The sequence below is a fragment of the Lonchura striata genome, chromosome 1 (genome assembly GCF_046129695.1).
Source record: "Lonchura striata isolate bLonStr1 chromosome 1, bLonStr1.mat, whole genome shotgun sequence".
NCBI lineage: Eukaryota > Metazoa > Chordata > Aves > Passeriformes > Estrildidae > Lonchura > Lonchura striata.
Window position 1 is genome coordinate 137,501,206 of NC_134603.1, and position 24,757 is coordinate 137,525,962.

Consider the following 24,757-nt stretch of genomic DNA (forward strand, 5'->3'; position numbering starts at 1 on the left):
TAACCAGAAATCAGAATTTCAAAAGATATTTTCGTTTGAAATATAGCTCAAAAATCTAGAGTCTACTCTAAAGGCCAAGGGATATTGCTTATATCACTCTTTTGCAGTTGTAATTAGATCTATAAAAGTTTACAGGCACATAAATAGAAATAACTTTGGCAGTTTTTGTAACTAATATATAATTACAAGAATAATAAAATTTTATGCTTCAGTGCAAAAAAGGCAAAAAAATCTCTTTATGCAGAACTAATCAAATAACAAAGCATTTATAGTTTCATTTGAAACAGCCAGCATTGGAGATTGACTGAGAGAACAGGATGTGAAATAAATAAAGTACTATTTCTAAAGCATTTAAAAACCAGTTGTGGGAAGAGAAAGAAATAAAACCAAACTTGAAACCAAACAAAAATAAACAATTAGCCTCAAAACAGCAACAAGAGCTTAGCAAAACCCAATCAACCAACTAAACAAGGACCCCAAACAAAAACAAGCATATAAAGAGGACTCAACATTTCCTTTAAAAGATTGAATCTGTCTTTGTAGTTGCCTTAATTACATACAGCAGATTGTGAAGTTTTTTATTCATTGGTGCCTGAACAGCAACATATTCTCAGATATATCTAGAATGAAGTTCCACTCAAGAGACAACTTTCATTTTCATTATACAACAATACAAAATGTTTATCATTATGGTATTTTAAAACCAAAAAATCTATATGTTTATTTTTTTTTCTCTTCTTTCTGGTGCATTATACAATTCCTTCCATGTTTTTCAGATAAATGGTGGAAATATTGTAGAATATGTGGATTGGTTTAGGAGATTAGTTTAGGAGCTTGGTATCCAGCTACTACATTTGAATATGATGTAGAATAACTACAGTTTACTTGAATTCAATTTCTACATAAATTGTCCACCTGTTATTATGAAAATTATCCTTTTTATTGACTGTGAAGGAGAAAATATATAGCTCAGATTTTGGTAGTGAAATTTCTAATTCAATTGAGTTTTCTCCAATTAAATTCCAAATCTGTGTACCTTTACACAGACTGTACTTTATCACTGTACTTTATCAATTTAACTGGAAATATCTTGCACCACCTGTTTAATTCCATAGTTTCTTCTGATTCTTTTTGCTTGTTTGTACCTTGGACTCTAATCTCCTTTTATTTCAAGCTTTAACCTTACCAGATTGTATAATGGTTTGAAAGCAATGGGCCCATTTACTAAACTAAACAAAGAAAATCACATTTTTTTACTGGTCTAATTTGGAAAATAATGGCAAAAATGTAGACTGGGTTGTAATTTTAAGGGAGTTAAAAATATATTTCCACTATTCTGTGGGGATTTAGGATACATTTAAATTCCTAAACAACTACAGGATTTGTACATACAGTAAAGTACACATAATTTGAAAACATTTCCCATACTTTATTATAATTTTATGTCAAAGAAACAATATTTTTCCCCTAGTTATTGTCAGACATAGTAGTGAAATTAAAGCCCACAAATTCTTTGGATCAGAAGGTAGATGTGAGGAGAGCTTGAATTGGGCCCATAACTGATTACAACTCTGCAAACTGGCTGACAGAGTGTGATTAATGTCATCTCAGAACATGATTAATGTCATCTAAGGTCCTTGGAGGTAGGACATTGTCAGTCCTTGTTTTTCTGTTCCACAAAATTGTTTAACATCTTCAAAACTTTCTTTAGCTCTTGGGTCTCCACAGACTTGTTTCTGAGAAAGGCGTTCCAGACCAGGCATCCAAATAAGTACAAGGTCAGGAGAAAAGAATTTCAGTGCTTGCAGTTTGATGAGAGTCTCTGAGCAGCAGGTGAGGGCAGGTATTTATATCTACATTCATAGTATGAGCTGTTAATTCCTTTTGGCAATGAGTAGTTGGGATCTGGGGATAGCTTTAGTAACCAAACTGCTCCAAAAATTGTAAGAGAAATTTCTGATACAAATTTATAAAGAAGAACCCTCTTAAAGAGCTCTTCTCTTTTATTTTGTCTCTACTGGGAGAACTAAGTAAAATCTGAGCTTTCTCAGGACCACCAGTGCTACTATCATTATTAGCTCTCATTATGAGACATTTCTCTATGTGTTGCATATTCCAGATTCAGAGCTGGCCTTTCCTTGGGTAAACTGAGAACATGAAAGCTCTAACTCTGCTCTGCATTCCAAGAACTAGATAAAAAGTTGCTCTTGCTTGTCTGTAATGACTTTTCTTTTTCTCACACATCTAAAAGTAGAGAAATGATATCACAGTACAGAGGAGTCTTAGAAATATAGGATGTTTCTACTATTAAGTCATGCAGCAGCAAAAGCGATCTGAAAAAAAAAAATTAAATTTCACAGAATCTAGTACTATTTTATCTTCAGTGCAGTACACCTTTGCTGGGCATTTGAATTTTCTAGACATCGTGGAACAAAATTTCTACATGTGGTTAAGACTGAAGACTACTGTGGTTCTTTATTCTCCTTCTCTAACTGTATGAAACAAGATCTAACTAAAATAATTTTTAAGTACATGCTTATCAATCGTCACTTTGGACTGCATTTAACATTACTATTTAGGAATTTATGTTTTCAGTATGATGTACCGTAGATAAAGAAAAACATTATTTTGAACAAGATGTTTGTAAACTTTATTTGAAAGTTCAGTTTATACTTTGTGATTCAGGCAACTCACTGCACAGCTTCATTTTCAATCTCTGATATTTTTTGTTCTCAAATTTTTCAACAGAATATTACTTCAGGATAAAATGCTATTTTGGCTTTCACAAAGTACTTAACTATTCCAATATGTGCCTGAATTCTGTTTAGAGTTAGGAGAAACAAAGTTAATATGCAAATTAGAGGTTTAAAAACTGTTAACTGTCAAAATTTATTAAGCATTCCTGCCTATGGAATGACTGCAATAATTTTTTGCTCAAAAGTCAGATCTGCCCATTGGTCCATCATCCAAGTTGAACACAAGAGGTAATGAATGTGTTAAGCACCTCTGCCTTGTCTCTGTCCCTGTTTGTGAGAACATCCTCATCCTGTAGTGGGTCAATTGCCATTAATATATTTGAAAAAACTCTTTTTTATTGTCCCCCCACAACTCTGCTCAGCTGAGCTTTTGCCACACCATTTTTTTCCCCACAGTGGAAAGCAGCATTTCTGTTTTTTTCCCATGTCACCTGCCCTCCCTGCTGCTGGCTATACACCTTCTTTTTACCCTTTTCCCAAGGGAAGAGTCCTGTCCAACCAAGATGGCTTTCTGCTTCACCTGCTTGATTTCTGACATTTGGGAATTGTCTCTGTGCCTTTATTAGGAGATGATGTTTAAAAAGTGACCAGCACTTATGGACCCCAGCACTTGCATAAACAGTTTCCCAGGCAACCTTAATAACTAATTCCATGAGCAGCCTGAGGTCTGCTCTCCTCAGGTCCAGAGTTGAGGTTTTGGCAGTTCTCCTGTCAACAATATCCACTTTGCTCATGAGATGCACTCTGATGACAATCAGTAGAACAAGAAATTTGTTAAAGCTTCAAAAGATGATTGTGTAAGAAACTTCTTGGCTTCTATTGGACTTAGAGATGAAGGTTTGGGCTAGGTAAATATGAGGGTTTTAGGTAGTATTTTTTTTTTTGGGGGGGGGGGGGGAGGTGGTTCAGAGTGTTGGTACTTCTCTCTGTATTTCCCTTAGCTTTCTTTCTAAGCAGAGGAAAGCTGAATGGCAGGGCTTACATGGTAAGCGCTGTGGAAATCCTGAGAAGTGGCATCAAGCAATTTCATCAGGGTTGTTTTTCTAGCCATGCTTTCCATGTTCATTCACTGCTAAGCAGATGTGATACTACTTGCTTACCTCAAAGAGTGCTGGTAAATGTGAACATGTGTTGAATGGCGGTGCAGTTAATAAAGTTATTAATGCTTTCAGGAATAAATAACTGCACAGGACTGGATTTACATTAAATGAGAAGAATAAAAAAAATTATCTTAATTGTTCACCCTGGCTGGAAAAAAGATAAGGAACAGAATTTTTTAATGGCTCTAGGAGACAGTGTAACAATATTGCAGCATAAAAGCGCCAAGAGTATTATTGTTGCTTTCAGAACCTCACCTTAAAGCACTTTTGCTGACTTTATAGGTAAAGTGTTAGTCTTTTTCTTTAAGTGTCTGAGAAAAAACATGTAGCTCAGAAGAAGGGAAAAGCTGAACATATTTGAAACTACATTTCTACAAAATACTGTGTGATTAAGGAGATTGTTGGTATCTTTCTCCTCCATCAAGCATAAGGCATTTTTCATTTTCCTGTTCACCTCTTCAGTGGAGGCTTAAATGTGTGCAGAAGGCTGTTCAAGACATCAATGAGATCTTTTAATCATCATGTGCTCTTCAGGTGAAAGTGGTAAATACAGTAATCCTGAAATTTGTTCCTGAGTAATGACAGATGAGGACTCATAGGGGTCATGACATTCAATTTAATCGGTTTTGGGAAGTTTTAGTTTCTCCTGCACCTGACCCTTACTCACATATGTCTGCAGAGTATTAATATAGCTGTGTTTAAGTGTTGTAATTTAGCATACAAATTCTGAACAAATTATGTTTTTTGCAGATCTTTCTCACTTTAATCCCATCTGTAGACAAGTGACAATTCTCCAGAACAATTTCCTTTGTTGTCCACATTTGTATTGTTGAATATTGCTACTGATTTAAGGGAAAAGGTTGACATTCATAAATAGTAAAGATCCCCAGCTGATAATAGATGTACTTTTTGTTACCTTCCCCTTTGAATATTGAACAGTTATATGTCAAATTAAGGATGTGACTGGGCCACCTCATAGTGTCTAACATGCTGAAGAAAATGCCATTTTCTGGAAAACATCTGAGGTCTTGTGGACATATAATAGAAAGAATTTTTACCACTTATTCTGTGTGTTTTTACATGGCTTTATTTGCCAGAGAAAGGTTTCTCAACATACTTTTTTCCATACTTTCAGTTCTGGAACCAATGTTTCTCAGTTTCTGGGACTCCATGTCCTCTCTCACCAAGGTTAAATCTGGCCAGGACAGCATCCTCTGGTCTCAGAGTCAGGGCTGTGACTCTAATTTAGAGCTGGTTGGTCAGGCTCTGAGTAGGATTTGAGGGAAATGCTCTCCACCTATCACATTTACTGAGCAGCTCTGGCAAGTTGTACAAAGGTGATTTATCTCTGCTCTGCAAGCTTCACCTTTCACTCTATGCTTTGGGCAGCAGCTTTGGGTATGGTGGAGTATGGAACAATCACATATTCCACTGCAGCCAGTGAAGATCTCCCCCCCTTATTCAGTTATAACATTATAAAATGCCTTTAGCTCACTGTTTAACCAACTTTTCATTGCTCTCTGTGTAGAAATTCCCTTCTGACATACCTCAACTATCCAGAGTTTGTGCAACCCATTTCTCAAGCTCAGGTTGTTCTGTTTTATGGGTATCTGCTTAACTTCAAGCCATACTTTAGATCCAGTCTCCAGACTTTTCTCCCATCAGAAATGCAGCCAGTGAAACCACTGACCAGAGCCTGCTCTTGGCACCAGGAAATGCAGAGGTCACAACTAAAGCATTTTGGGCTCTAAGGTAGAGATGTCACCAGTTACGCACCAGTCCAGTCTCATAAAAAGTCTTATGTTGATCTGCTCCAGGCAAGATGTCAGTCTATAGTTATTCAGCATTTTACATAAGCTTCAAGGTATACTTCTAAAGGACGTGCAGCAAATTTTTTACATATTTTTAGGATTGTGGATCTGATACCTAGGGAATGTTTCTCTTCCTATGTCTTTACTAAGGAACTCAGGCAGTAAATAGATTTAAATTTCATTTATTTGAGCCAGAATGTAGCAACCCAAAATTTTGTTCAATATAATTTTAGTTTGGATTTTTGCTAAGAGTAAACTCAGAAGTGAGAGTTAAGCTCTTCATTTTAGTTAGTATTTAGTCTTTTTCACTGTAGTAGATGCATATGAGGAATATTGTTTTTTCTGGAAAAGCTTTTCTTTAAAACTAGATGTAAATTCCTTTTCTCTTAGTATTTCTTTGTCCACTCTCAAGAAGACAGGTTATAAATTTCAACATGGCTTTGGAAAGAGAAGACTGTAAAAGAACTGATGTATCGCAGTTCCCGTTAAGTGTGTGTCCTGATACAACAGTTTTCCTTGCTTGTCGTTTTCTTTATGTTGGAGACATAGACCACCTGATTAGCACTGGAATAACAATATTAACATGGACTGTATATCTTATTTCAGTTTTCTGGCAAGAAGAAAACCAGTCAATGCTATTGCAATGTATCTTTCAATGAATCTAGGCCTAGGTCTCCTAGGTCTTTTCTTACTCAATATGAAGATTTAACACCCAAAGAGAGTAACTAAAAATTTCCTTTCAAGTTGCCCTACTAGCATGTTTTATAGAATAAATAGGTGTAGAATTTATCAAGAAACATGGAAAGTATGCACTATTTCTATTACTGAAGATAGTATGCCAGCACTGTAAGAGTGGGGTAGTTAAGGTGCCTCCTTCTCTAATCAAAACTTATTATTTTCATTTCTTGTGAATGCACATTCACATGCATCTAAGCAATTGAAACTGAATCTTTTAATCTTTATAATACTGATTTTAGCATTGCCCTGCATATAGTATATGCAGTAAACTCTGTATAAAGAGGCACTGAGTAGCCCCTCTTCCCTTGAGGTCAGAATTTCTCGCAACCTTAAATAATGGAAAGCACCAGGTTATGACCCATTGAATGTGTCACAGATTGGCTATGTCTTAAAGAGTATTGAGTGACTGATAAAAATCAATACTTTTCTAATAACAAAGTACCAACAAACAAATCAAAGATTCTTCAGTGCTCTGTCATGGACAGAGACAATAATATTGAACAGCAATATCCAAGTTTGCTGTTAATGTTTTTGGTTCTTTTTAGTTCTGAGGTTGAATATTACCAGATCTGATCACTGCAAAAGAATTCTCTAGTGTTTTTGTGTGGGAATGGTCAATATAAGAAATTGATTGAGAAAGTTTTGGTTGTTGGAGCTTTCATCTGCTCTTTGTTGTGGCAGTAACTTAGACAGTTAAGTGTTTCTTCTAAAAGTCCCTTTTGCAAATGAACTCAAGCTGTTGTTTTTCTAACTTTCACTTGTTCAGAATGCAAATCAATATGTCAAAGTACTTGCAAGTCTTACAAAACCAAATGTTTGCACTCAATTCGAGAAAATAAAGCCCTTTTCCTTAAAAAAAAAAAAAAAGCTGATATACTATAATACTTTTTAAATCTTTTTTTCCCTAACACCCCAACATCTGAAAGTCTTTAAAAATTCTCTTAATTTCTAAATCTTTGTTTTTGAAATGAGATGCATTTTTCACATTCCTGCCTTGACAAGTCAGTATTACCATGCATCACCAACAGTGATGAAAGAATTTTCTCTTTGTCCTTGGGCTATAGTGGTGAGATACTAGAGGAAAGATGTTCTTGTTAACAAATTATTTTTTTAAGGACACATAAATTTCAGTCATACGGTAATGTCAACTCAGAGCAAGAAGGATAATGGAGTAATTTTTACAGGGAAAAACTCAGAGATCTAAATTATCCAGAGAGCCCCTATCCCTGGGATGTGACACTCTTAGTCTGCTGATTAATTACTCTGGCCTCTGTACCAGACTATGGTTCTACAGGAGGTCTAGTTTTTGTTTAGAAGAAGGTATATATCTAACCATGTGAATGTAAATAAAATAATTTGAAAATATTTTGAAGCAGCTCTAGATTTTCACACCTATTGATGGGTTATTCCAATAATTGTAAGCTATCTCATTCATTTGATTTGGTTTTGGTTTGGAAAACATCCATGTTGATGCTATTAAATATAATAAGTTTAAGAAGATTAACAACTTATTAAATTTAACAACTTTCAAATAATCACAATTAGAACATAATCTGGCCACTTCTGGAAAGGATAATAAAAATATTTTTATAAATACATTAATAGCAAAATGAGTGGCAATAAAAACTTCCATTCCTTATTGGATGCAGGGGGGGATATGAGGAAAAGATGAGGAAAAGGCTGAGTACTTGAGACCTTCTTTGCCTCAGCTTTCAACAAGAAGACAGGTTGTCCTCAAGAAAAAATTATTTTCTCTCTTGATGTTCGCAGGTACAATTCTTTTTTTTTTTCAGAATACATTTAAGAAAAACACCCTTATAAAATAAGGAGATTAGTCCTTCTCATAAAACATGTTTAAAAATATAAATGTTTTACCTGTTGATTTTGCTCAGGGTATATGAACAAGAGGATATGAACAGCTGGTGCAGCTGTTTTCCTCTGTTGTAGAAATCCTCCTCAATTCAAAGGTTATTTATCTGAAGGATACATATAATGATAAGATAAAATATATTTATCTGAAAGGGGTTCTAACAGCCCCTAAGGCTCTACTGCAGCCTAGTGTATCTATGCAGTTACCACATAGGATAAAAATCTACCCACAAATAATCTTCAAGAAACACTGATTGGAGAAAAGGTTTACTGAGCCTTGTTAAGGAGAAGTTTCTCTCAATTAAATACCTCTCTCATACACAGGAATCTATAAAACAGAGTGTTTGAACAACTGAGATTAAGAAAAAGTAGGCAAGAAAGAAATGAAATGAAAATTCCTTTTCATGTAGGTTTGGAGTTGTTTTCTGGGGGGAGGGAAGTTTGTTTGTTTGGTGAAGTTTTTTTTTCCCCTACAGTTTTAAAGCCTTAGAAATGTCATTTAAAGAGAAGCTATACTATGGAAGTACATCCAGAAGCAAGTCACGTTACAGACTCAGGCAGTGTAATATCATTCATTACACATGCTTGGAAAGATTCATTCATGCCAGGATTCAAGACGGACTTTTTTGTTTTTCCTGAGAAAACAAAGACTTCCACTTTTCAACTCTGCTTTTTTTTTTTTTTTTTTTTTTTTTTTTTTTAACCTGAAATTGGAAACAATGCTACAAAGGGACCTCAAAATTCAATAGTTATTGAAATTATTGATCATTGAACTGCAAGGGAAAATATTTTAAGGCATGAACTGATCCTGAAATTTAAATTCCTAGTTTGCTGACAAAAAAAATGTTAAATTCTTACTGTAATCAGTTAAAAGAAAGGTAGCATTATAATAACTAGTTGCTAAAATATATATGTCACTTAAATTAGGCAGCAATTTTGTAATAAATCTCTTCACCATTTGGGATACAACACAGATGACTGAAATTCTGAAGAAGATTGATAGAAGATTCTGATGGACACAGACTGGGTCATCACTGCTATCGCACCATCCCTTTGACCAGGACCATTTTCAGAAATTGTGTACTAATAAAAATCCCACTGATGCTTTTAAAAATCTTTAGCTGTGAACTTCAGACAAGTGTTTTTCTTCTGGTCAGATATTACCCATTTTTCCTGACTTTCAAAGTCAGTATCAGATTTTTATTCTTACTTGCTTCTTTTTGATCAGGAATTTTTCCTCCTTTCTCTGAGCAATTGTTAAAAGCCAGATAATACACAGTCTTTTAGAGCAAAACTGGTACATATTTTTATGTTGCTAAGAAATCAGTAATTAAAAATTAATAATTTCCCTGGAAATATTTCTATCATATTCCAATATGTATTTGTATTTTAAATTTATGTTAATAAGAATTGCATTAGGAGGATTTTAACTTGAAGAGGAGAGGTTAACAGTTCTTTTCTTTAGCTGATATCTAGAAATAAAGTGACTTGTTTTCACTTTAGCAAAAAATTACAGCAAAGGGTTCTAACAATGTTTTTTCACTTTGGAGTATTTGCAATTTAGAGTCTGTTGTCTCTTATCCTCTCTTTACTAATAAATCTGTTTTTCAGACCTCTTGATAAAATCCAGCCTTATGGTAATGTAATTTAGCTGTTTTAAATTAATACAGTGGTAATGGAAACAAGTTTCTAGCATCATGTGACTTTCAGTATCAATTAACTCTGATTCTCCCTGTACTGCTGCAACTTTTAGACATCTACATAGCTCATATATTCATATTCCTATTTTTAAGTAAAATTATTATTGTTCATTTCTTTCCGACACAGCAGAATATACAAAGTAAATGGGAAGGGGTCAATTTCAGAATGTTGTGTTTCACTTCTTGATTACAGATTGTGCTAAAGCTGCTACATTTTTTTCAGAGTCCTGCAGAAACTGATCTGAAATGAAAACATGAAACTTGGAAATAGATCCTGTGTCTGAGTCCTACAATCCTTAGGCTGTCCAATAGTAGAATTATCCCTCAATAATGGCAGGAAGATTGCACAAAAAAGACACCATCAACTTACTGAACATATAAAAAAATCCATTAAAAGGCAAACCTCTGTAGTTGAAACAGAAAAGTTTTTCCTTCCAAATTAGGGCTCCTAAAGTAGGCTCAACTTTGCAGCTTAGATAAAATGATTTAATCCAACACCACATGAAAGGAGAATGCCAGCAATTAAGTCAGACTCAAAAGCTTTGTTAGTGATGGAATGCCTGGCTGGAGCTTGCCCTCTGAGGCTTTACAAGGGAAACAGTCATTTATTTAGGCAATCACTTGACAAAATACAAAAGAAATAAACTGATAATGGATTGGTACTTCAGGGGAACCAAAGGCTTTTAATAAAACTGCTCTGGACCACCCTCCTCCTCCTAAATATTAAGCTTTCTGAAATGTAACCTTCCAGTAACCTTGCTGGGATGCACGGCACTGTGATTCACCAGGACACCCTCATTCTTCTCTTTTCAGGCTCCTGCTCACATGGCCATAGGCAGTGCCAGAATGGCAAGTGTTACAGACCAGAACAAAGCTGTGATTTTGAAGACAACTGTGGGGATAATACAGACGAGAGTGAATGCGGGACTTCCTGCACCTTTGAGAATGGCAGATGTGGCTGGCAGAATTCCCTGGCTGACAATTTCCACTGGGTGCTGGGGGTCAGCTCGCCTCAAAGTCTCAGACCTCCCAGGGACCACACGCTTGGAAATAGAACTGGTATGTTGTTAGTTCACAAGTAAGGGATAATTGTCTTCATGAAATGTCTCATATCTCCACGGGCAGCAGGGGAGCTCTAAAATTTCTAATCAGGGTGTCATTTTTAATGAATTAGATGTCTTACAATATAAAAATATTAACTACAATTGTACAATAATTTTAATTTAGGAAAATTAAATCTTAGTTGTTTCTCATATGAGTCAGGCAAGATAATTTGATATTTGTCTGGAGAGAGGCATTTGGTCTGGCTGCAATTTGCAAAGGTGAGTTATCTCAGCTCTGAGATCCACTGGGTCCCATTCCTCCGGAACTTGAGGTCATTTTCAGGAAGCTTACAATTTCCCCTAGTGACTATTCATACTTTAATTTTAGATAAAATAAGTAAATTTTAAAAAACAAATCTCCTTTGTTAGTGCATGTCCTGATTTGTTTTGGCCAAAGCACTGAGTTATCTGCTCTTGCTCTTGCTACAAGCTCTGTGCCTTCATACTTTGCTTTTAAAGGTCCTATAGCTCAGACAAAGATGTTACTAAAGCTGAGCTCAGAACTGACCTTAAACTGAGTTGCACAAAGGTATGATAGCAGTCACTGAATGTTTGCACAAACTGCTGAAGGACAAAACCCAATAAACTTCAAAATATGTAGGAAAAAAATTAATTTGCATTGTCAGTAATATATATTTTTAAAGTATTATCACAAATACACCACTATAATATTTTTTTAAATACATGCTTGACCTGAGAGAAAAAAGTAGATTTCTTACCCCATAACACCATGGCAAACATCTATGGTTGTATTTGAGCCAGGGCAGTGTCCAACTTAGCATGAGACCATTCGCTTCTGCATTATCTAGTGAAGTAATTTTTTTTTTGCTGAATTCATATACAAACATTAGTAGATGTGCAGTTATAATTTTTGTGCTATTTATAATACGTTTATGTTTATGTCAAATACACACTTCTTATTTGTACAAAAGAAGAAAATGAATTTGAAAACTTGGGAGAATTTTTTATGCTTCTGATTAAAAATAAAGATGGAAGACTCAAGGACCATATCAGTGCTGAAAAATATTAACTCCAGGCATCTAATTTTGCAATTTCATCTGACTAAATAATTTATATATTCATTAATATTCAAACAGAGTAAAAATGACCAAAGGTAATATGAACCATTAGGGATACCTAGTGATTTATACATGCATATTTTTTTTTCCTGTTTCACAAGTTTTTATATAGCATGACTTGCTGTTTTGAAGATTACCTTTCAAGAGACTTTATCCTGAAATTTAGCATGTTGTGGCTATTATGTGATGTATTGTCAGAACTGCAACTACTGCAGTTCAGCAGGGATACGTAATCAAGGCAGCCAGAAAACATGGAAGAGTTCCCAGGCTTCTACACAAGTCCATCCAAATCTTAAACTGTTACCACCAGTTGATTCCTGATATAATAAGTGCACAGGGAATGGGAACAGGTCATTTTTTCTCCTGAGCTGAGATTGACTAGTATGAGACTTATGAGGGAAATGTTCTTCATATGCCTCTGCACTTACTTTACTGAGTTTTGGAATCTAGTTTGAAAATGTAAAACATTTTTTCAGTAATACATCATTTAATTTCAGGACATTTCCTATATCTTGAGGCCACTGCAATGAGCCTAATAAATGAAAAAGCCCATGTGAAGAGTTCCATATGGAAAGAATCAAGTGGGACTTGTGTGATGAGCTTCTGGTACTTCAAGTCATCAAAAGCCATGGGACATATTCAGGTTCTGATTAAGGTAAAAAAAAAAAATCATTTTCTTTTGAGTATTTTATACCTGTAAGGGTGTTCGTGCTACTGCAGAGTGTCCCAGCTCTGTGACATTCTGTTGTTTAGCTGACAGACTGGGAGAGCTCCCACACACCTCCTGCTTCTGTGCTGTTTTTTATTACTCCAGTCTCTTAAAAATGCTTTTAGCATTTCTCTTCCAAGAGAAGCCATCTGAAAAGCCAAAGAAAATCTTTTCAAATCCTCTTTTTATCTTCCCCTCTTCAGATATAGTACCTTTCTCTTTGATTTTTTTCCATGTGAAGCTATTTTCCTATTTTGCTGACATCCTTATTGGTATTTATCAGTAAACAGCCCTATTGTTCTGATGGGATGACACAATAAAAAAAATTACCAACATGTACAAAGTGAGAATAAAATGGAAAAATATGACTGCATTAAATATCTTTATATAAAAGGGTGCAGAGTATAATCAATTTTATTTAGAAATATTTTTTCTTCACTAAATATGAGATGACCAAAAATGTTATTTAAAAATACTGTCTATTCATTTGCAAATGAAAACTGAGACATTTGTAAAAAATTGGCTGTTCCTTTGCTGTTCATTATTAAGGCTTAAATGCTTGTAAATACTTTTTAAAAATGATAATATGGTTCAGACTAAAAATTAATTCTTATGTAGAAATTAATAATTGACGTTCTTCAGACACAGTGGCCAAATATATGTTTGTGCTTACTTGTATCTGTGCATCTCTTCTGGTTATTCAAGTATAAATCATGCTGCAATTTATTTGCCATGTGTCTGTTAACTTCCCTTCCTGCAATATCTCTAATAATGTCTTGGTGAACTGCATTAAAGTTTCTGTTTTATTTCCAATGCATTTGTTGGCTGACTTAACTTTAAATGATAAATTATATTTTTTTCCTTGAAAACAAATTACTTAAAATTATTTCCCCAATATTCTGAATAACATATAAAATAATTTAAAAGCCTGGAGGATAAAATACTTCAATAGATTTTAGTACCTAGAGATACAACCTGAAATATGTCTGCCTGAAATATAAAAAAAAATGAACCCTTTGACAGGCATCAGAAGATTTTTTTTATTATTTAGTCCAAACACCTACAAATAACAACAAATCACTCATAAAGTAACCCTATAGTTACTAAGATGTTTTTATACAGCTCTTTTTCCCAGAAAGGTTCAAATTTGTAAAGGAGGAAAAAAATTATTCTATCATTGTACCTGGGATTTTTGCAGATTGATTTAACTTTGCCTGTTATGCTGTTGTAAGGACCCATAAGTCCACATTTTAATTGGAGTTCTTATTTAGCAGTGTCTGTGGGAATGTAATCAAATTAAACAATACATAGTCATGGAAAGTCATACTGAAGCTTCTCCTGCTGGTTCAAACTGCAATACTTCCATCCAGATTGAGTATCCCTTGATTTAAAATAAAGCTAATGTCAGTGAAATCAGATCTCTAGGTAGTGATTAGCTGAAAATGAAAGATGATGAGATGATCTGGGAAGGTAATTACCATCTCAAGTTTAAAAACTTAGTAAACTGTGTCTGGCTGAAGTTATTCCATCCATTCAAAGTTTAACTGAGAGTAACTGAGAGTGGAGACTATATAAAATGGAACAGGGAAGAAAAATAAGATGAGGCAGAATGAAGACAAAAATTCTCTTCTTCCAGAATTACCACAGTGGAACAAAAATGGTAAGCAAAGGTAAAAAGCCATTTAAAAAAAAATCATAGTTCATAAAAAAATAATAAAAAAAATAATAAAAAATCTTAGTATGTACCAATATCTTGTCTTAAATATGCATTGCTTGGCCACTTTCAGGAAGTCTAAGAATATTATATATCACACTGCTAAAATGTTATTTACATAAACAACAACTAGAAATAAAACTAAAATATCATAAAAAGGTACTACAGTCAAGCAGAACCTCTTGTTAAACTTTGCAGCTGGAGAAAATCAATACGTTTTCCTAATGGAATTTTGGGTTTTTTTCTCTTGAAATTGTACTATATATTCTTTGAAGAAAACCATCTGTATATGGAATAATAATAATCCAGTCCAAGTGATGGGCTGTTGAAGTAGCTGCAAACATATAGTATTCTTGAAATTGACCCCTTCGACATTTATGTAAACAAAAGATATCCACAGTGCAGCTACTTATGAAGACTGAAATAGCCAGCTCACCACCCATCTGAATTCAAATTACAAAGATTTGATAGCAGTGCAAAAGCAAACAGAATATTCCCCAAAGAGATCTGGGTATAACTAATCAAAACTTTTTCCAGTGAGATTTGGAGACATTCTAATCTTGACTGTGGCATCTGTAAGAGAATATCATCCATTGTAGGAGAAATTTCAAAGTTCAGGTGCAGCATGTTCACTGTGCCTGTTTTAGTGTTGATGTTGGGGCACCTCATCAACATTCAGGTTTTTATGAGTCAGAAGAAACTGTGTGTTTTTAAACAAGCAAGACTTATTAGGTGAAAGGGATAATACATTTCATTATTCTGTTGATCTAAAATAAACTTTCTACCACCACTTAAATTGTCCCTGCAATAAAAAAATAGAAGCAGAAGGAAATCAGCAACAAAGGATAAAAACATTTGTTGAAAATAATTTTCATGGTATCAATGTCAATTGCTTTTGCATATAGACATTTTAATTTAATTTAAGAAGATAATTTAGGATCTAGTACAGTTAGGGGAGAATTCTTTCAAAGATTTGAAACAAGCATCCAAAAAAAAATATGCAGATGAATAAGGAAGGTGAAACCTGTCATTAGTAACTCTCTCTGCTGACAATAACAAGGCCAATACACACAGGATCTCATTAGGAAGTTCCAGTGGACCTTACCCAGATATTTAGTTAATTCCATCCGGTTAAAAATCAGCAAAGACATGAGGACATTCAGGAAAACAAGAATTCCTGACGAGTGCATGGCAAATAAAGCCAGGCCCCCTTTATACTGTGGCAGCAGCAGCCTAACCTAACCAAATCAGCAACCTAACCTAACCAGAAATCTAACTTAACCTAACCTAACCAGCAATCTAACTTAACCTAGCTGGTAACCTAACCTAACCTAACCATCAATCTAACCAACAACCTAACCTAACCTAACCTAACCTAACCTAACCAGCAACCTAACCTAACCATCAATCTAACCAGCAAACTAACCTAACCAGCAACCTAACCTAACCATAAACCTAACCTAACTTAACCTAACCAGCAATGTAACCTAACCTAACCTAACCTAACTTAATCTGACCTAATCAGCAATCTAACTTAACCTAACCTAACCTAACCTAACCTAACCTAACCTAACCTAATCTAACCTAACCTAACCTAACCTAACCTGACCTAACCAGAAATCTAACCTAACCTAACCTATCCAAACCTAACCTAACCTAACGAGCAATCTAACCTAACCTAACCTAACCTAACCTAACCTAACCTGCAATCTAACCTAACCTGACCTAACCAGCAACCTAACCTAACATAACCTAACATAATATAACCTATCCAAACCTAACCTAACGAGCAATCTAACCTAACCTAACCTAACCTAACCTAACCTAACCTGCAATCTAACCTAACTTGACCTAACCAGCAACCTAACCTAACCTGACCTGATCTGACCTGAACTAACCAGCAATCTAACCTGACCTGACCTAACCAGCAATCTAACCTACCCTAACCAGCAGCCTGACCAGCCCTAGCCAGGGCAGCAGGCAGCAGCGTCCAGCCTCCTGCCCCAGCTGCTCAGGGCTGCTGCGCACAGACCCTTCACCTGGCGGCTGCTGCTTCTCAGCAGAAGCTGGGAGCTCCCACAGTTTTCTCCTGGCATTGTTCTTGCTTTTAACCAGCCCAGTGTAGAGAGCAGAGGGTTGGTTGTGTAGAAATATTTGGTTTAGCAGGTGCCACAGCTCAGGTATGGATGACTCAGTGGATTTTCTAATTCCCTGGTTAGTTTTAGTGGAGCTAAATTTTACTATCTCAGGCTGTGGACAAGAAAATCTGCAGCAGAGGTTCTGCAGATGCCGGCTGGTATGTTCTGGACATTTGTATTTGTAGGATCAAGTAGCTTAAAATCACATTTTCACAGATCAATATAATTGACCCTACTTCTATAGGAAGTCACTCAAGGATAAGGCTTAAGGAAACTAGTTATTCTACCTCACAGCATAAAATAAAATGTGTATTTCTACATTGATTCTTCTCACTGACTGCATGAAAAACAATCAATCCCTCACATTAATGTAGAAGACTGCAGTGGATTCAGGGAGCCTCAAAGGAGATTACTTGACCTCTATGAAACTAGAGGAAAAAATTAAGTTTTCAAAGATTTGCTTGAATGCTTTACTTAAGAGTTTGCTGAAATCATATTCCAAAAGAAATGTAGACCATCTGTAGATTTTATAAACATAGACATGAGGTTTATTTTGTAGAAAAAATTAAGGTATTAGCAAAATTCTTTAAAACTAATAGCAAAGAGTAAATTTTCCTCGTATTAGTTCCACATAGCTGCATAGTGATAATGGCCTTTATTTAATGAGTATCTACAACTCTGAAAAGGACACAGTTTTAAACTATTTACTCCCATTACTGATCTGTGAACTCTTATTAAAACTTATAGTTGAGTCAATAAAATGTCATCTAACGAATGACAGAAAATAACAGAATATTAGTCCCAAGAGTTCTGAAGGAAATCAGTGGAGATACGGTGAAATACAGTATTACTTGTCAAGAGTAACTTTTATGGCATCTTTACTTCCCAGGGAAAGAAAAATTTTTAGTTGTATTTCCTGAATCTCAAACAGCACTTTTTATCCTTTTAGACACTCTTTCAAACAGTGTTATTTTAGGCCTGATTTTGACACAATGACATAAGCATATTTCCAAGCAAATTGGGAATGAGAGACTGATTATATAGAAATAAATCTGTTTTCATTGAAAGCATATTTTTTCAAAAACAGTTTACATAGAAAGTACAAACAAATATGCACAACTGTAGATAAATGCAGATACCATTCAGTGTGTTTTATTTCCCTAGATGAGTACATTAGGAAGTTATTTCAATCTTCTTATTGTCAGTTACTGGAAGAATATAATTAATTGTATTCCTATACTGCAACCAGATGTAAGCATTCATTCCAAAGACTTGATGAGAGAGATCAATATACTTGAACATCCTTTGAAGGAAGAAAGCATTTTTAAAAAGACTTAAAGAATCACCCTTGTATTTTGACATGTTTCTTGTGAGGATGAGAAGTTTATCAGAGGATTGTAAGCTACAATCATTGTTTTTCTAGAAACACATGTAAGTGAGATTGTTCATATGTGATTTTTTAGGATTTTTTTTTCCTTAAAATTCTTTGAGACCTTGGCTTTTTCCTTACTTAGGAGATGAGGGCGATGAAGGATTGGTGTGACTAGGGCATGTCTCTGCCATTCTGGGCAGTGCCTGGTTATAAAACCAGGCAGTCTGATAGATTTAGACAGAGTGATGCACACAGAGTCATTGAAGCAACTCAGCAATAGCCTGCAACAATCCACCTGGAGTCACAAGCAGTGTGTCTCAGAGCTAGAGACACACTCCTGATTTCTATCCAGCCTGGCACCAAATAGCATAATGGGGCATAGGTAACAAATGCACCTTCAGTTTCCTCCAGGCTGCACAGCTGCTAGTGTTGTTTCACTGGACCCATTCCTCAGGTCAGAGATCTGTGGGAGTGATTTCCTTTATTGATTTGTCATCTTATAATCTCATAGAGTGCTATCACATTGCTGCTTTTTAGCATATGAGACTTTGAAGTGACTCTGGGATCTTTGCTGGTCAGATATAGTTTGCTCTTTTCCAGCACTTTTCAGGGCACACATTCAGCAGTGAAAGTTGTGATACAAATGGATCTCATGGCAGAGTTTTTTGAAGGATCATTGAGCTTCTGTTAAATGATTTTTACTGCAGCAACAGATATCAAAATCAGATCTTTTTATAATAAATGTTATACAGGCATAGGACTTAGTCTGAACAATAGCCTCTGAGGTATAGCCTTGGGCTTTGAGCATTTTCCACAATTTTTCTTCTAAAGAACTCAGAAATTTAATTAAACTTTTTTTTTGAGATAATAAATAATGCAAGATGTAGCCTTGTGCGATGTAGCCTTGTGCCTGCTGATACCTTTTACAAAGCATAAAACATTGATCAGATCTAAAATCCCAGTACAATATCTAATTTTCCTGATCAACAGCCCCACTTGGAAAAAAGTTTCCAAATTTCTTAGAAATGTTCTAAGAAAAAAACTGAACATTTCTAAGAGTTCCAATTGGCCTCAGAAAAGGTGGAAGATTTTTCTTTTATTTTTCTTTTATTTTTCTTTTTTCCTTCTCATCACTTTTTACATCCTGAAAGCTTCTTCAGTCTGCCACTGAGAAAAGCGTCTTTCTTTTTTTCAAATAAATACTGAACTGAGCAGATGTTATACTGTGAAACTTCATCAAGATCAGATGTAGCACTAGCACTCATAGTGCAGAACATTAATCTGTTACAGGTTTTGTATTCCTTTAATGCAACTTTAATTTTTAATTCACAGATAAGTTTTAGTGTCATGAAGATCAAGATAGTCCTTGATCTTTGGCAGGCTTGCAGTACCAAGTTGTAGTGTGCTTAAAATTACTTTGATTAATCAATAAGGGTTCTTAAAACAAGAGTCTAATTTTTATCCTTGCAGGTTTTTTTCTTTCCTGACCTTCAGCTTTGAATTCTCATTAGCTTCAGGAAGAAAAAACAAACAATAGCAACCCAAAAAAATCCCCAAAAACCAAAAATGCAAACCCAAAACATAAACAAAACCAAAAAAACCCTTTCAATCAAACAATAAATGCCAAAACCACCCCAAATCAACTGTGTTTCTGTACTTGCCATAATTTATTTCACAAAGATGGGAGGATCTGATTCTAGTAATTTCCTGTGAGAGACAGACTAGGAATTTTTAAGTGCACACATTTATGACTGCAATAATCTCTAAGTGTATTTGTTTGTAGGTTGATCCCATAGCATTAGGTAGAATTGTCTTATCATTGCATGCACTAACATGCTGTAGAAAGCAGGTATTACTTGCAGCAGAGAATAATAGTGTCAATGCAGGGGGAGCTTTGAGTGACACCAGTTTCTTCCTACCATCTTGCTATGCAAACTAAACCTTCCATAACTCAGTAACTTCACGGTGCTTGCTGGGAAAAGGGTCATTGCAGCTCATTTCCTGCCCACTTTTGGAAATCCCGGAGTCCATTCACAGCAATTTCTCGTCTTTATTGACTCAAATTCTTCCAATAAGCCTTTCTCTTCAGCCATACTACTCAGGTGTCCAGCTGTCCTCAGCACTTCCCCATGTCCTCATTCTTTTGTAACTTGCTTCTGCAAGGTTTACCAGGCCACATCTGCAATTTAAAATAATCAGGGAGCTCAAATAAGGAATTTTAAACTGATTTTAAAACTGAAAAACCATGCTAACATGATATTCTGTTTAAATTAACGTAGTCAAGAGATATGACACAGTAATACTCTTAAAATCAGGAGTTACAGACTATTTGCATTAAGTCTGGAATATGTGGGTGTAATTGTGTGGTCTGCAGGGTATATTTGAATTTGCCTTCAGCAGGAGTGCTGCAAGTAGAAGATGAGCACTAAAAATTGTATTTCTTAGCTCCCATATACCAGATTTATAGAGGGCCTTAATCCATCTATGTTCCTAGTTTTTCTTTGGCTCCAGTTGTTTAGATATGGAAAGTTGGTGGGTTTTTTTGTTTTTTTGTTTTTTAATAAATGTCTTTATTAAAAGTACAGATTTTATGGAATTAAAAAATAAGGAGAATAATTTAATGTTTAGCTGTAATGTGAACCAGGAAAACTGTGTGTGATTAAAATGTGACCATTTTCTTAGCAGAACTGGGGGCTTGTTTTCTAGAGAGAGTGAGCACACCACAAAAACCCATAACCTACCATACAAAAAACAAAAAAAAACAACAAACCAAAAATATTAATCCTTAAGCCTGTGAGACTGTGTCTATCAAAACATGATGTGGACACTTTTCAGATTTTCAGACTAAATTAAAAGTACTAGCTAAACTTTTTGCTTAATTTTCAAATTCATACAAGAGAAAAAAAAATCCTTATCATGGAAAGCATTCTTGTTTGTTGGATAGCAGTCATTGAATATAAATACAATGACATATTTTAAACTTGTTTTAATTCTAACACTAAGAAAATAATTGAATAAAAAAGTGCAAGTAACCTTATTTTTATTTCCTTTTACAATCATCTATTTTCTCTAAACCATTATATGTCATCACACCTTTCTTATTATAATGCTTACATAAGGTTCTATACCATGGGTGCTGTTTTATTATTAATAATTTAAATTATTATTTGGCATCCAATTTTATGAATGTCAGTTTCTCTTTCACTGAAATGTGAGAAGAGACAGAGGTTGTGGCAAGGTCATATGAAATCACATGCTAATGCAATTGTATAACTTTTTATGTCCTTAACTTCTCAGTTTGTTGGAAACTGTGTTTTGTTTGAAATTGCAGTGGACCAGGCATTCAATATATATTTGGCTGAATCAATAAATCAAGGCACAAATGTGAACCATCTTTCAGCTTTTAAATAGTTTGCTTACACTTGTTTTCAGAACATTTATACCATCTAATTTGGGCATCTGAATAAAGTGCTTCTTCTTTTAAGTGACAGAATGATAAAGCTACTCTGCCATTCATGCCTCTAAAATCTTCAGCCTATATTTAGATGTTATTTGGTCTTCCCCTCAGAACCTCACTGCTGCCTTTCACACTTTCCACTGAATAGCACAGCTCTAGTATATTACTGTTTTCCAGTTTAATTTAGATTGATCTGCATGGAAGAAAAACTTCAGAACTTCCATTGTGATCCAGAAGAGGTGCTAGTTAAATTTTGCTACATGAGGCATCTAATTCATTTCATTGATCAGCAAACACTAGAAGATTCTTGTTATTGATGACATGGAAATATCATTAGATGTGAAGGATTCTGCAGTGCACAACATTATTCTGAGCATTTTGACAGTGTGATTTAGTTCAGAATTGTGTTCAATGGGAGTTCAGGAGCTGAACTGAGCCGAGCTGAACTGAGGTTTGCTGTCAAAAAGTTTATTAGCAGTCAAAAATTATTTAAGTTGATTTCCATCTCTTTAACACTTTACACACCAGGACTATTCTTCAAGAATTACTAAAAGAGTGAGAGTTCTGCTTTCTTTCTTTTCCCAATCTAGCTGTTTTAGGAGTATGTGGGCTATAGAAAGGAATTAGGAACTAATAAAAACCTTCCCCTGACTCACTAGCTGCATATTAATTAATCTTAGACTTTTCCTTAATTAAAAGTATAGTCTGTTAAAGTTTCTCTGGAATTTAATCTCTATAAAAATTGCAGTCCTCTCCTTCCAAGTTGTACCAAGATTTGTTGCACAAGAAATGAGGTGTTTATTCAGGTTAGAGCTGAGATTTTTGTTTACAAAAATGGTGCAGTAAGATCCTTTTAAAGAGACCACCTGTCTAGACAAAAGCAACGTTGAAGTGTTTGACAAAAGAATTTTCATTGTATATAGTTAAAAACTTGAATGGTTTTATAAATAATATTCACAAAAATGTGGTAATATGAGAAAGAAAGTTAGAGATTATCATGTGGCAGGACCAAAGTAGGAACATCATGTTAAATGATAATAAAATATCATAAAGCTACTATTTATTTTTCTGAGTATTCCAATCTAACTGCTACAGATTTTATGTCAGGATGCCATTGCTATAGAAACTTCTTAAACATCATCTTGAAATATTCCTTTCCAAGCTGACGGGATGAAATTGAATTTCAACTGTAGAAGTGGTAGGGAAGGTACATTCTTCCACAAATCCCTTAAAGTTTTCTCTTTTTTTGGTTGTTTTGTTACTTAGTGGCTATATTTTTCTTTGATTTGCCTTTTTAAATGTTTCAATGTTTCCTCAGTTCCTAGTAAAAGGTTTATACTATTCTGTTAATTAGCTATGTGCTTATTTGCTTCAGGGATTAAATCCATTTAGAAAACACAGATAAAACTTCTGCACTGTCTGCAAGATCTAAGGAAAAAGTGAAGAAGTGGAACAGAGAATTGAGGTTATCACGGCTACTGAAACTATAAACCAGAAGTGGGTAATGCAATGATTGCTGCACTGGGAAAAAAAAATTGAAGGGCCTCTGAGGGATTTTAATTGAAAACAAAACAAAAAAATGGAAGAGAAAAAAGTGCCACATAATTTCCTGTTCTACCTTAGTTTTATTTGTATTTGACAACTTGAAAGATATTACAAATTCTTTTATATATATTGGAATGTGGCTAGCATGTGCTGCTCCCATGTTTGCTTTTAGATCAGTTAATTTGCTTTATCCTGGAAAATTATATCTGTTACCACAGGAAAGATATCTTAGAAAGAGATCTCTGTACTTTCTCCAGCAGGGAGATTTTTTTCCTAAGAAATATGTTAAGGTCACAGGACTTGCTGTTAAAATGCAATTTGTCCCAGTCTGGGTGGGACAAATTCCTATTACTTAAAGTCATAGATGCCCAGAGAGCAACCACTGCTGCAGTCATTTTAATCTCTCTTTGTTTTACTCCCCATGTCAAAAAGAATTTTAAGTATGATTTGTCTCATGTAGAGCAAACATCTCTAAGAGGAAAAGTAGCTGTTACTTTCCCTACAGCTTCCTGTAGACGTGTAACTCTTTAGAGTACCTTTCAGTAAGCAGTATTGGGTACTGTCAGGAATGTCCCTGCATAAATATATGAATTTGGAATATTTCAGTAAATGTTGCCATATACTTATGTAAATTTTTAGTATCTCTGCTGGCAATGAAAATACCAAGATCTCATGAATCTGTCTGCAAATTTTTGTCTTGTACATCCGTACCATGCTATGTATATTTACATATTTATTACTTCATTTGTCCTTCAGCATACTAGGTGGTGGCCATCGGATAAAGAAGTGTTTTATTACAGGAATATCTGTCAGTTATAAGAGCCCTCAATTTTTAGGGAATATATTTCATAACTGTAGTTTGAAAAAATTAAATATCTGGTTCCTAGGCATTCTCTAAGAAATAAATAGTTGTAGCCATTAGATGCTATAGAGATAGGATTAAACATTTCTCTTAAAGATGTCTCATTTACCCAGGATCAATACAGTGAAGCTTAAAATACTTAATTGGACATTGACTATATAAAGAATGTACTATTTTTTCAGCCTCAGTGTTTTGAGTCCCCTGAGGCTGTCCAGTTCATCTAATATCCCAGAGGATCTGTTCTATGATTCTACAAGCCCAAAAGCTACAATCAAATCAAAAAGAATATTCTAACAGAATACAAATAGGCTGTATAGTTGATGTCACAAAGAAAGAAATAAAGTTATATCCCAGAGAACATCCCCCTGCATCTAAGTAGGAATGACGCCTGACTGACATTAATCACTCTCTCATACATCTGAAAAAGCATATATGATGCACTTTGATGATTAATAGAGAATATTCATGTCAGTCCTCATCCTGCAGATTTGTCACTTTGAAGGGTCAGATTAAATATTTATTAAAACCTTAAAAGTTTGAATGACAGTGTACAAGAAGTAACAATTGCTATTGTCAGTCTTAAGAATTATTAGTAATCTTTTAATTATATTGTCCTGTATGAAAGAACCTTACTTTTCCTAAATAAGTTTTGTTTACATCAGAGATATTTACTTCTTATTCCTTTATTTTATCAAATTTTATTTTCTTTTTCTCTCACCAGAATTTTTGTAAAGTATGTTTTCCTACATCTTCCACTCAGTATTATGCAGAGAATCATTAGAGGTCAATTGCCAAATTGAAATA

General features: G+C 34.7%; 1 protein-coding gene across 1 annotated transcript in view; it reads left to right on the plus strand.

Moving 5' to 3' along the window:
- The window catches only part of MALRD1 (MAM and LDL receptor class A domain containing 1), a 236,253-nt gene that overhangs the window by 108,511 nt on the left and 102,985 nt on the right, over nucleotides 1-24,757 (plus strand). Inside the window, exons 26-27 of the mRNA XM_031503816.2 lie at nucleotides 10,788-11,033; nucleotides 12,654-12,811. Of these exons, the coding sequence (XP_031359676.2) occupies nucleotides 10,788-11,033; nucleotides 12,654-12,811 (404 nt within the window). The remainder of the gene's footprint in view (nucleotides 1-10,787; nucleotides 11,034-12,653; nucleotides 12,812-24,757) is intronic.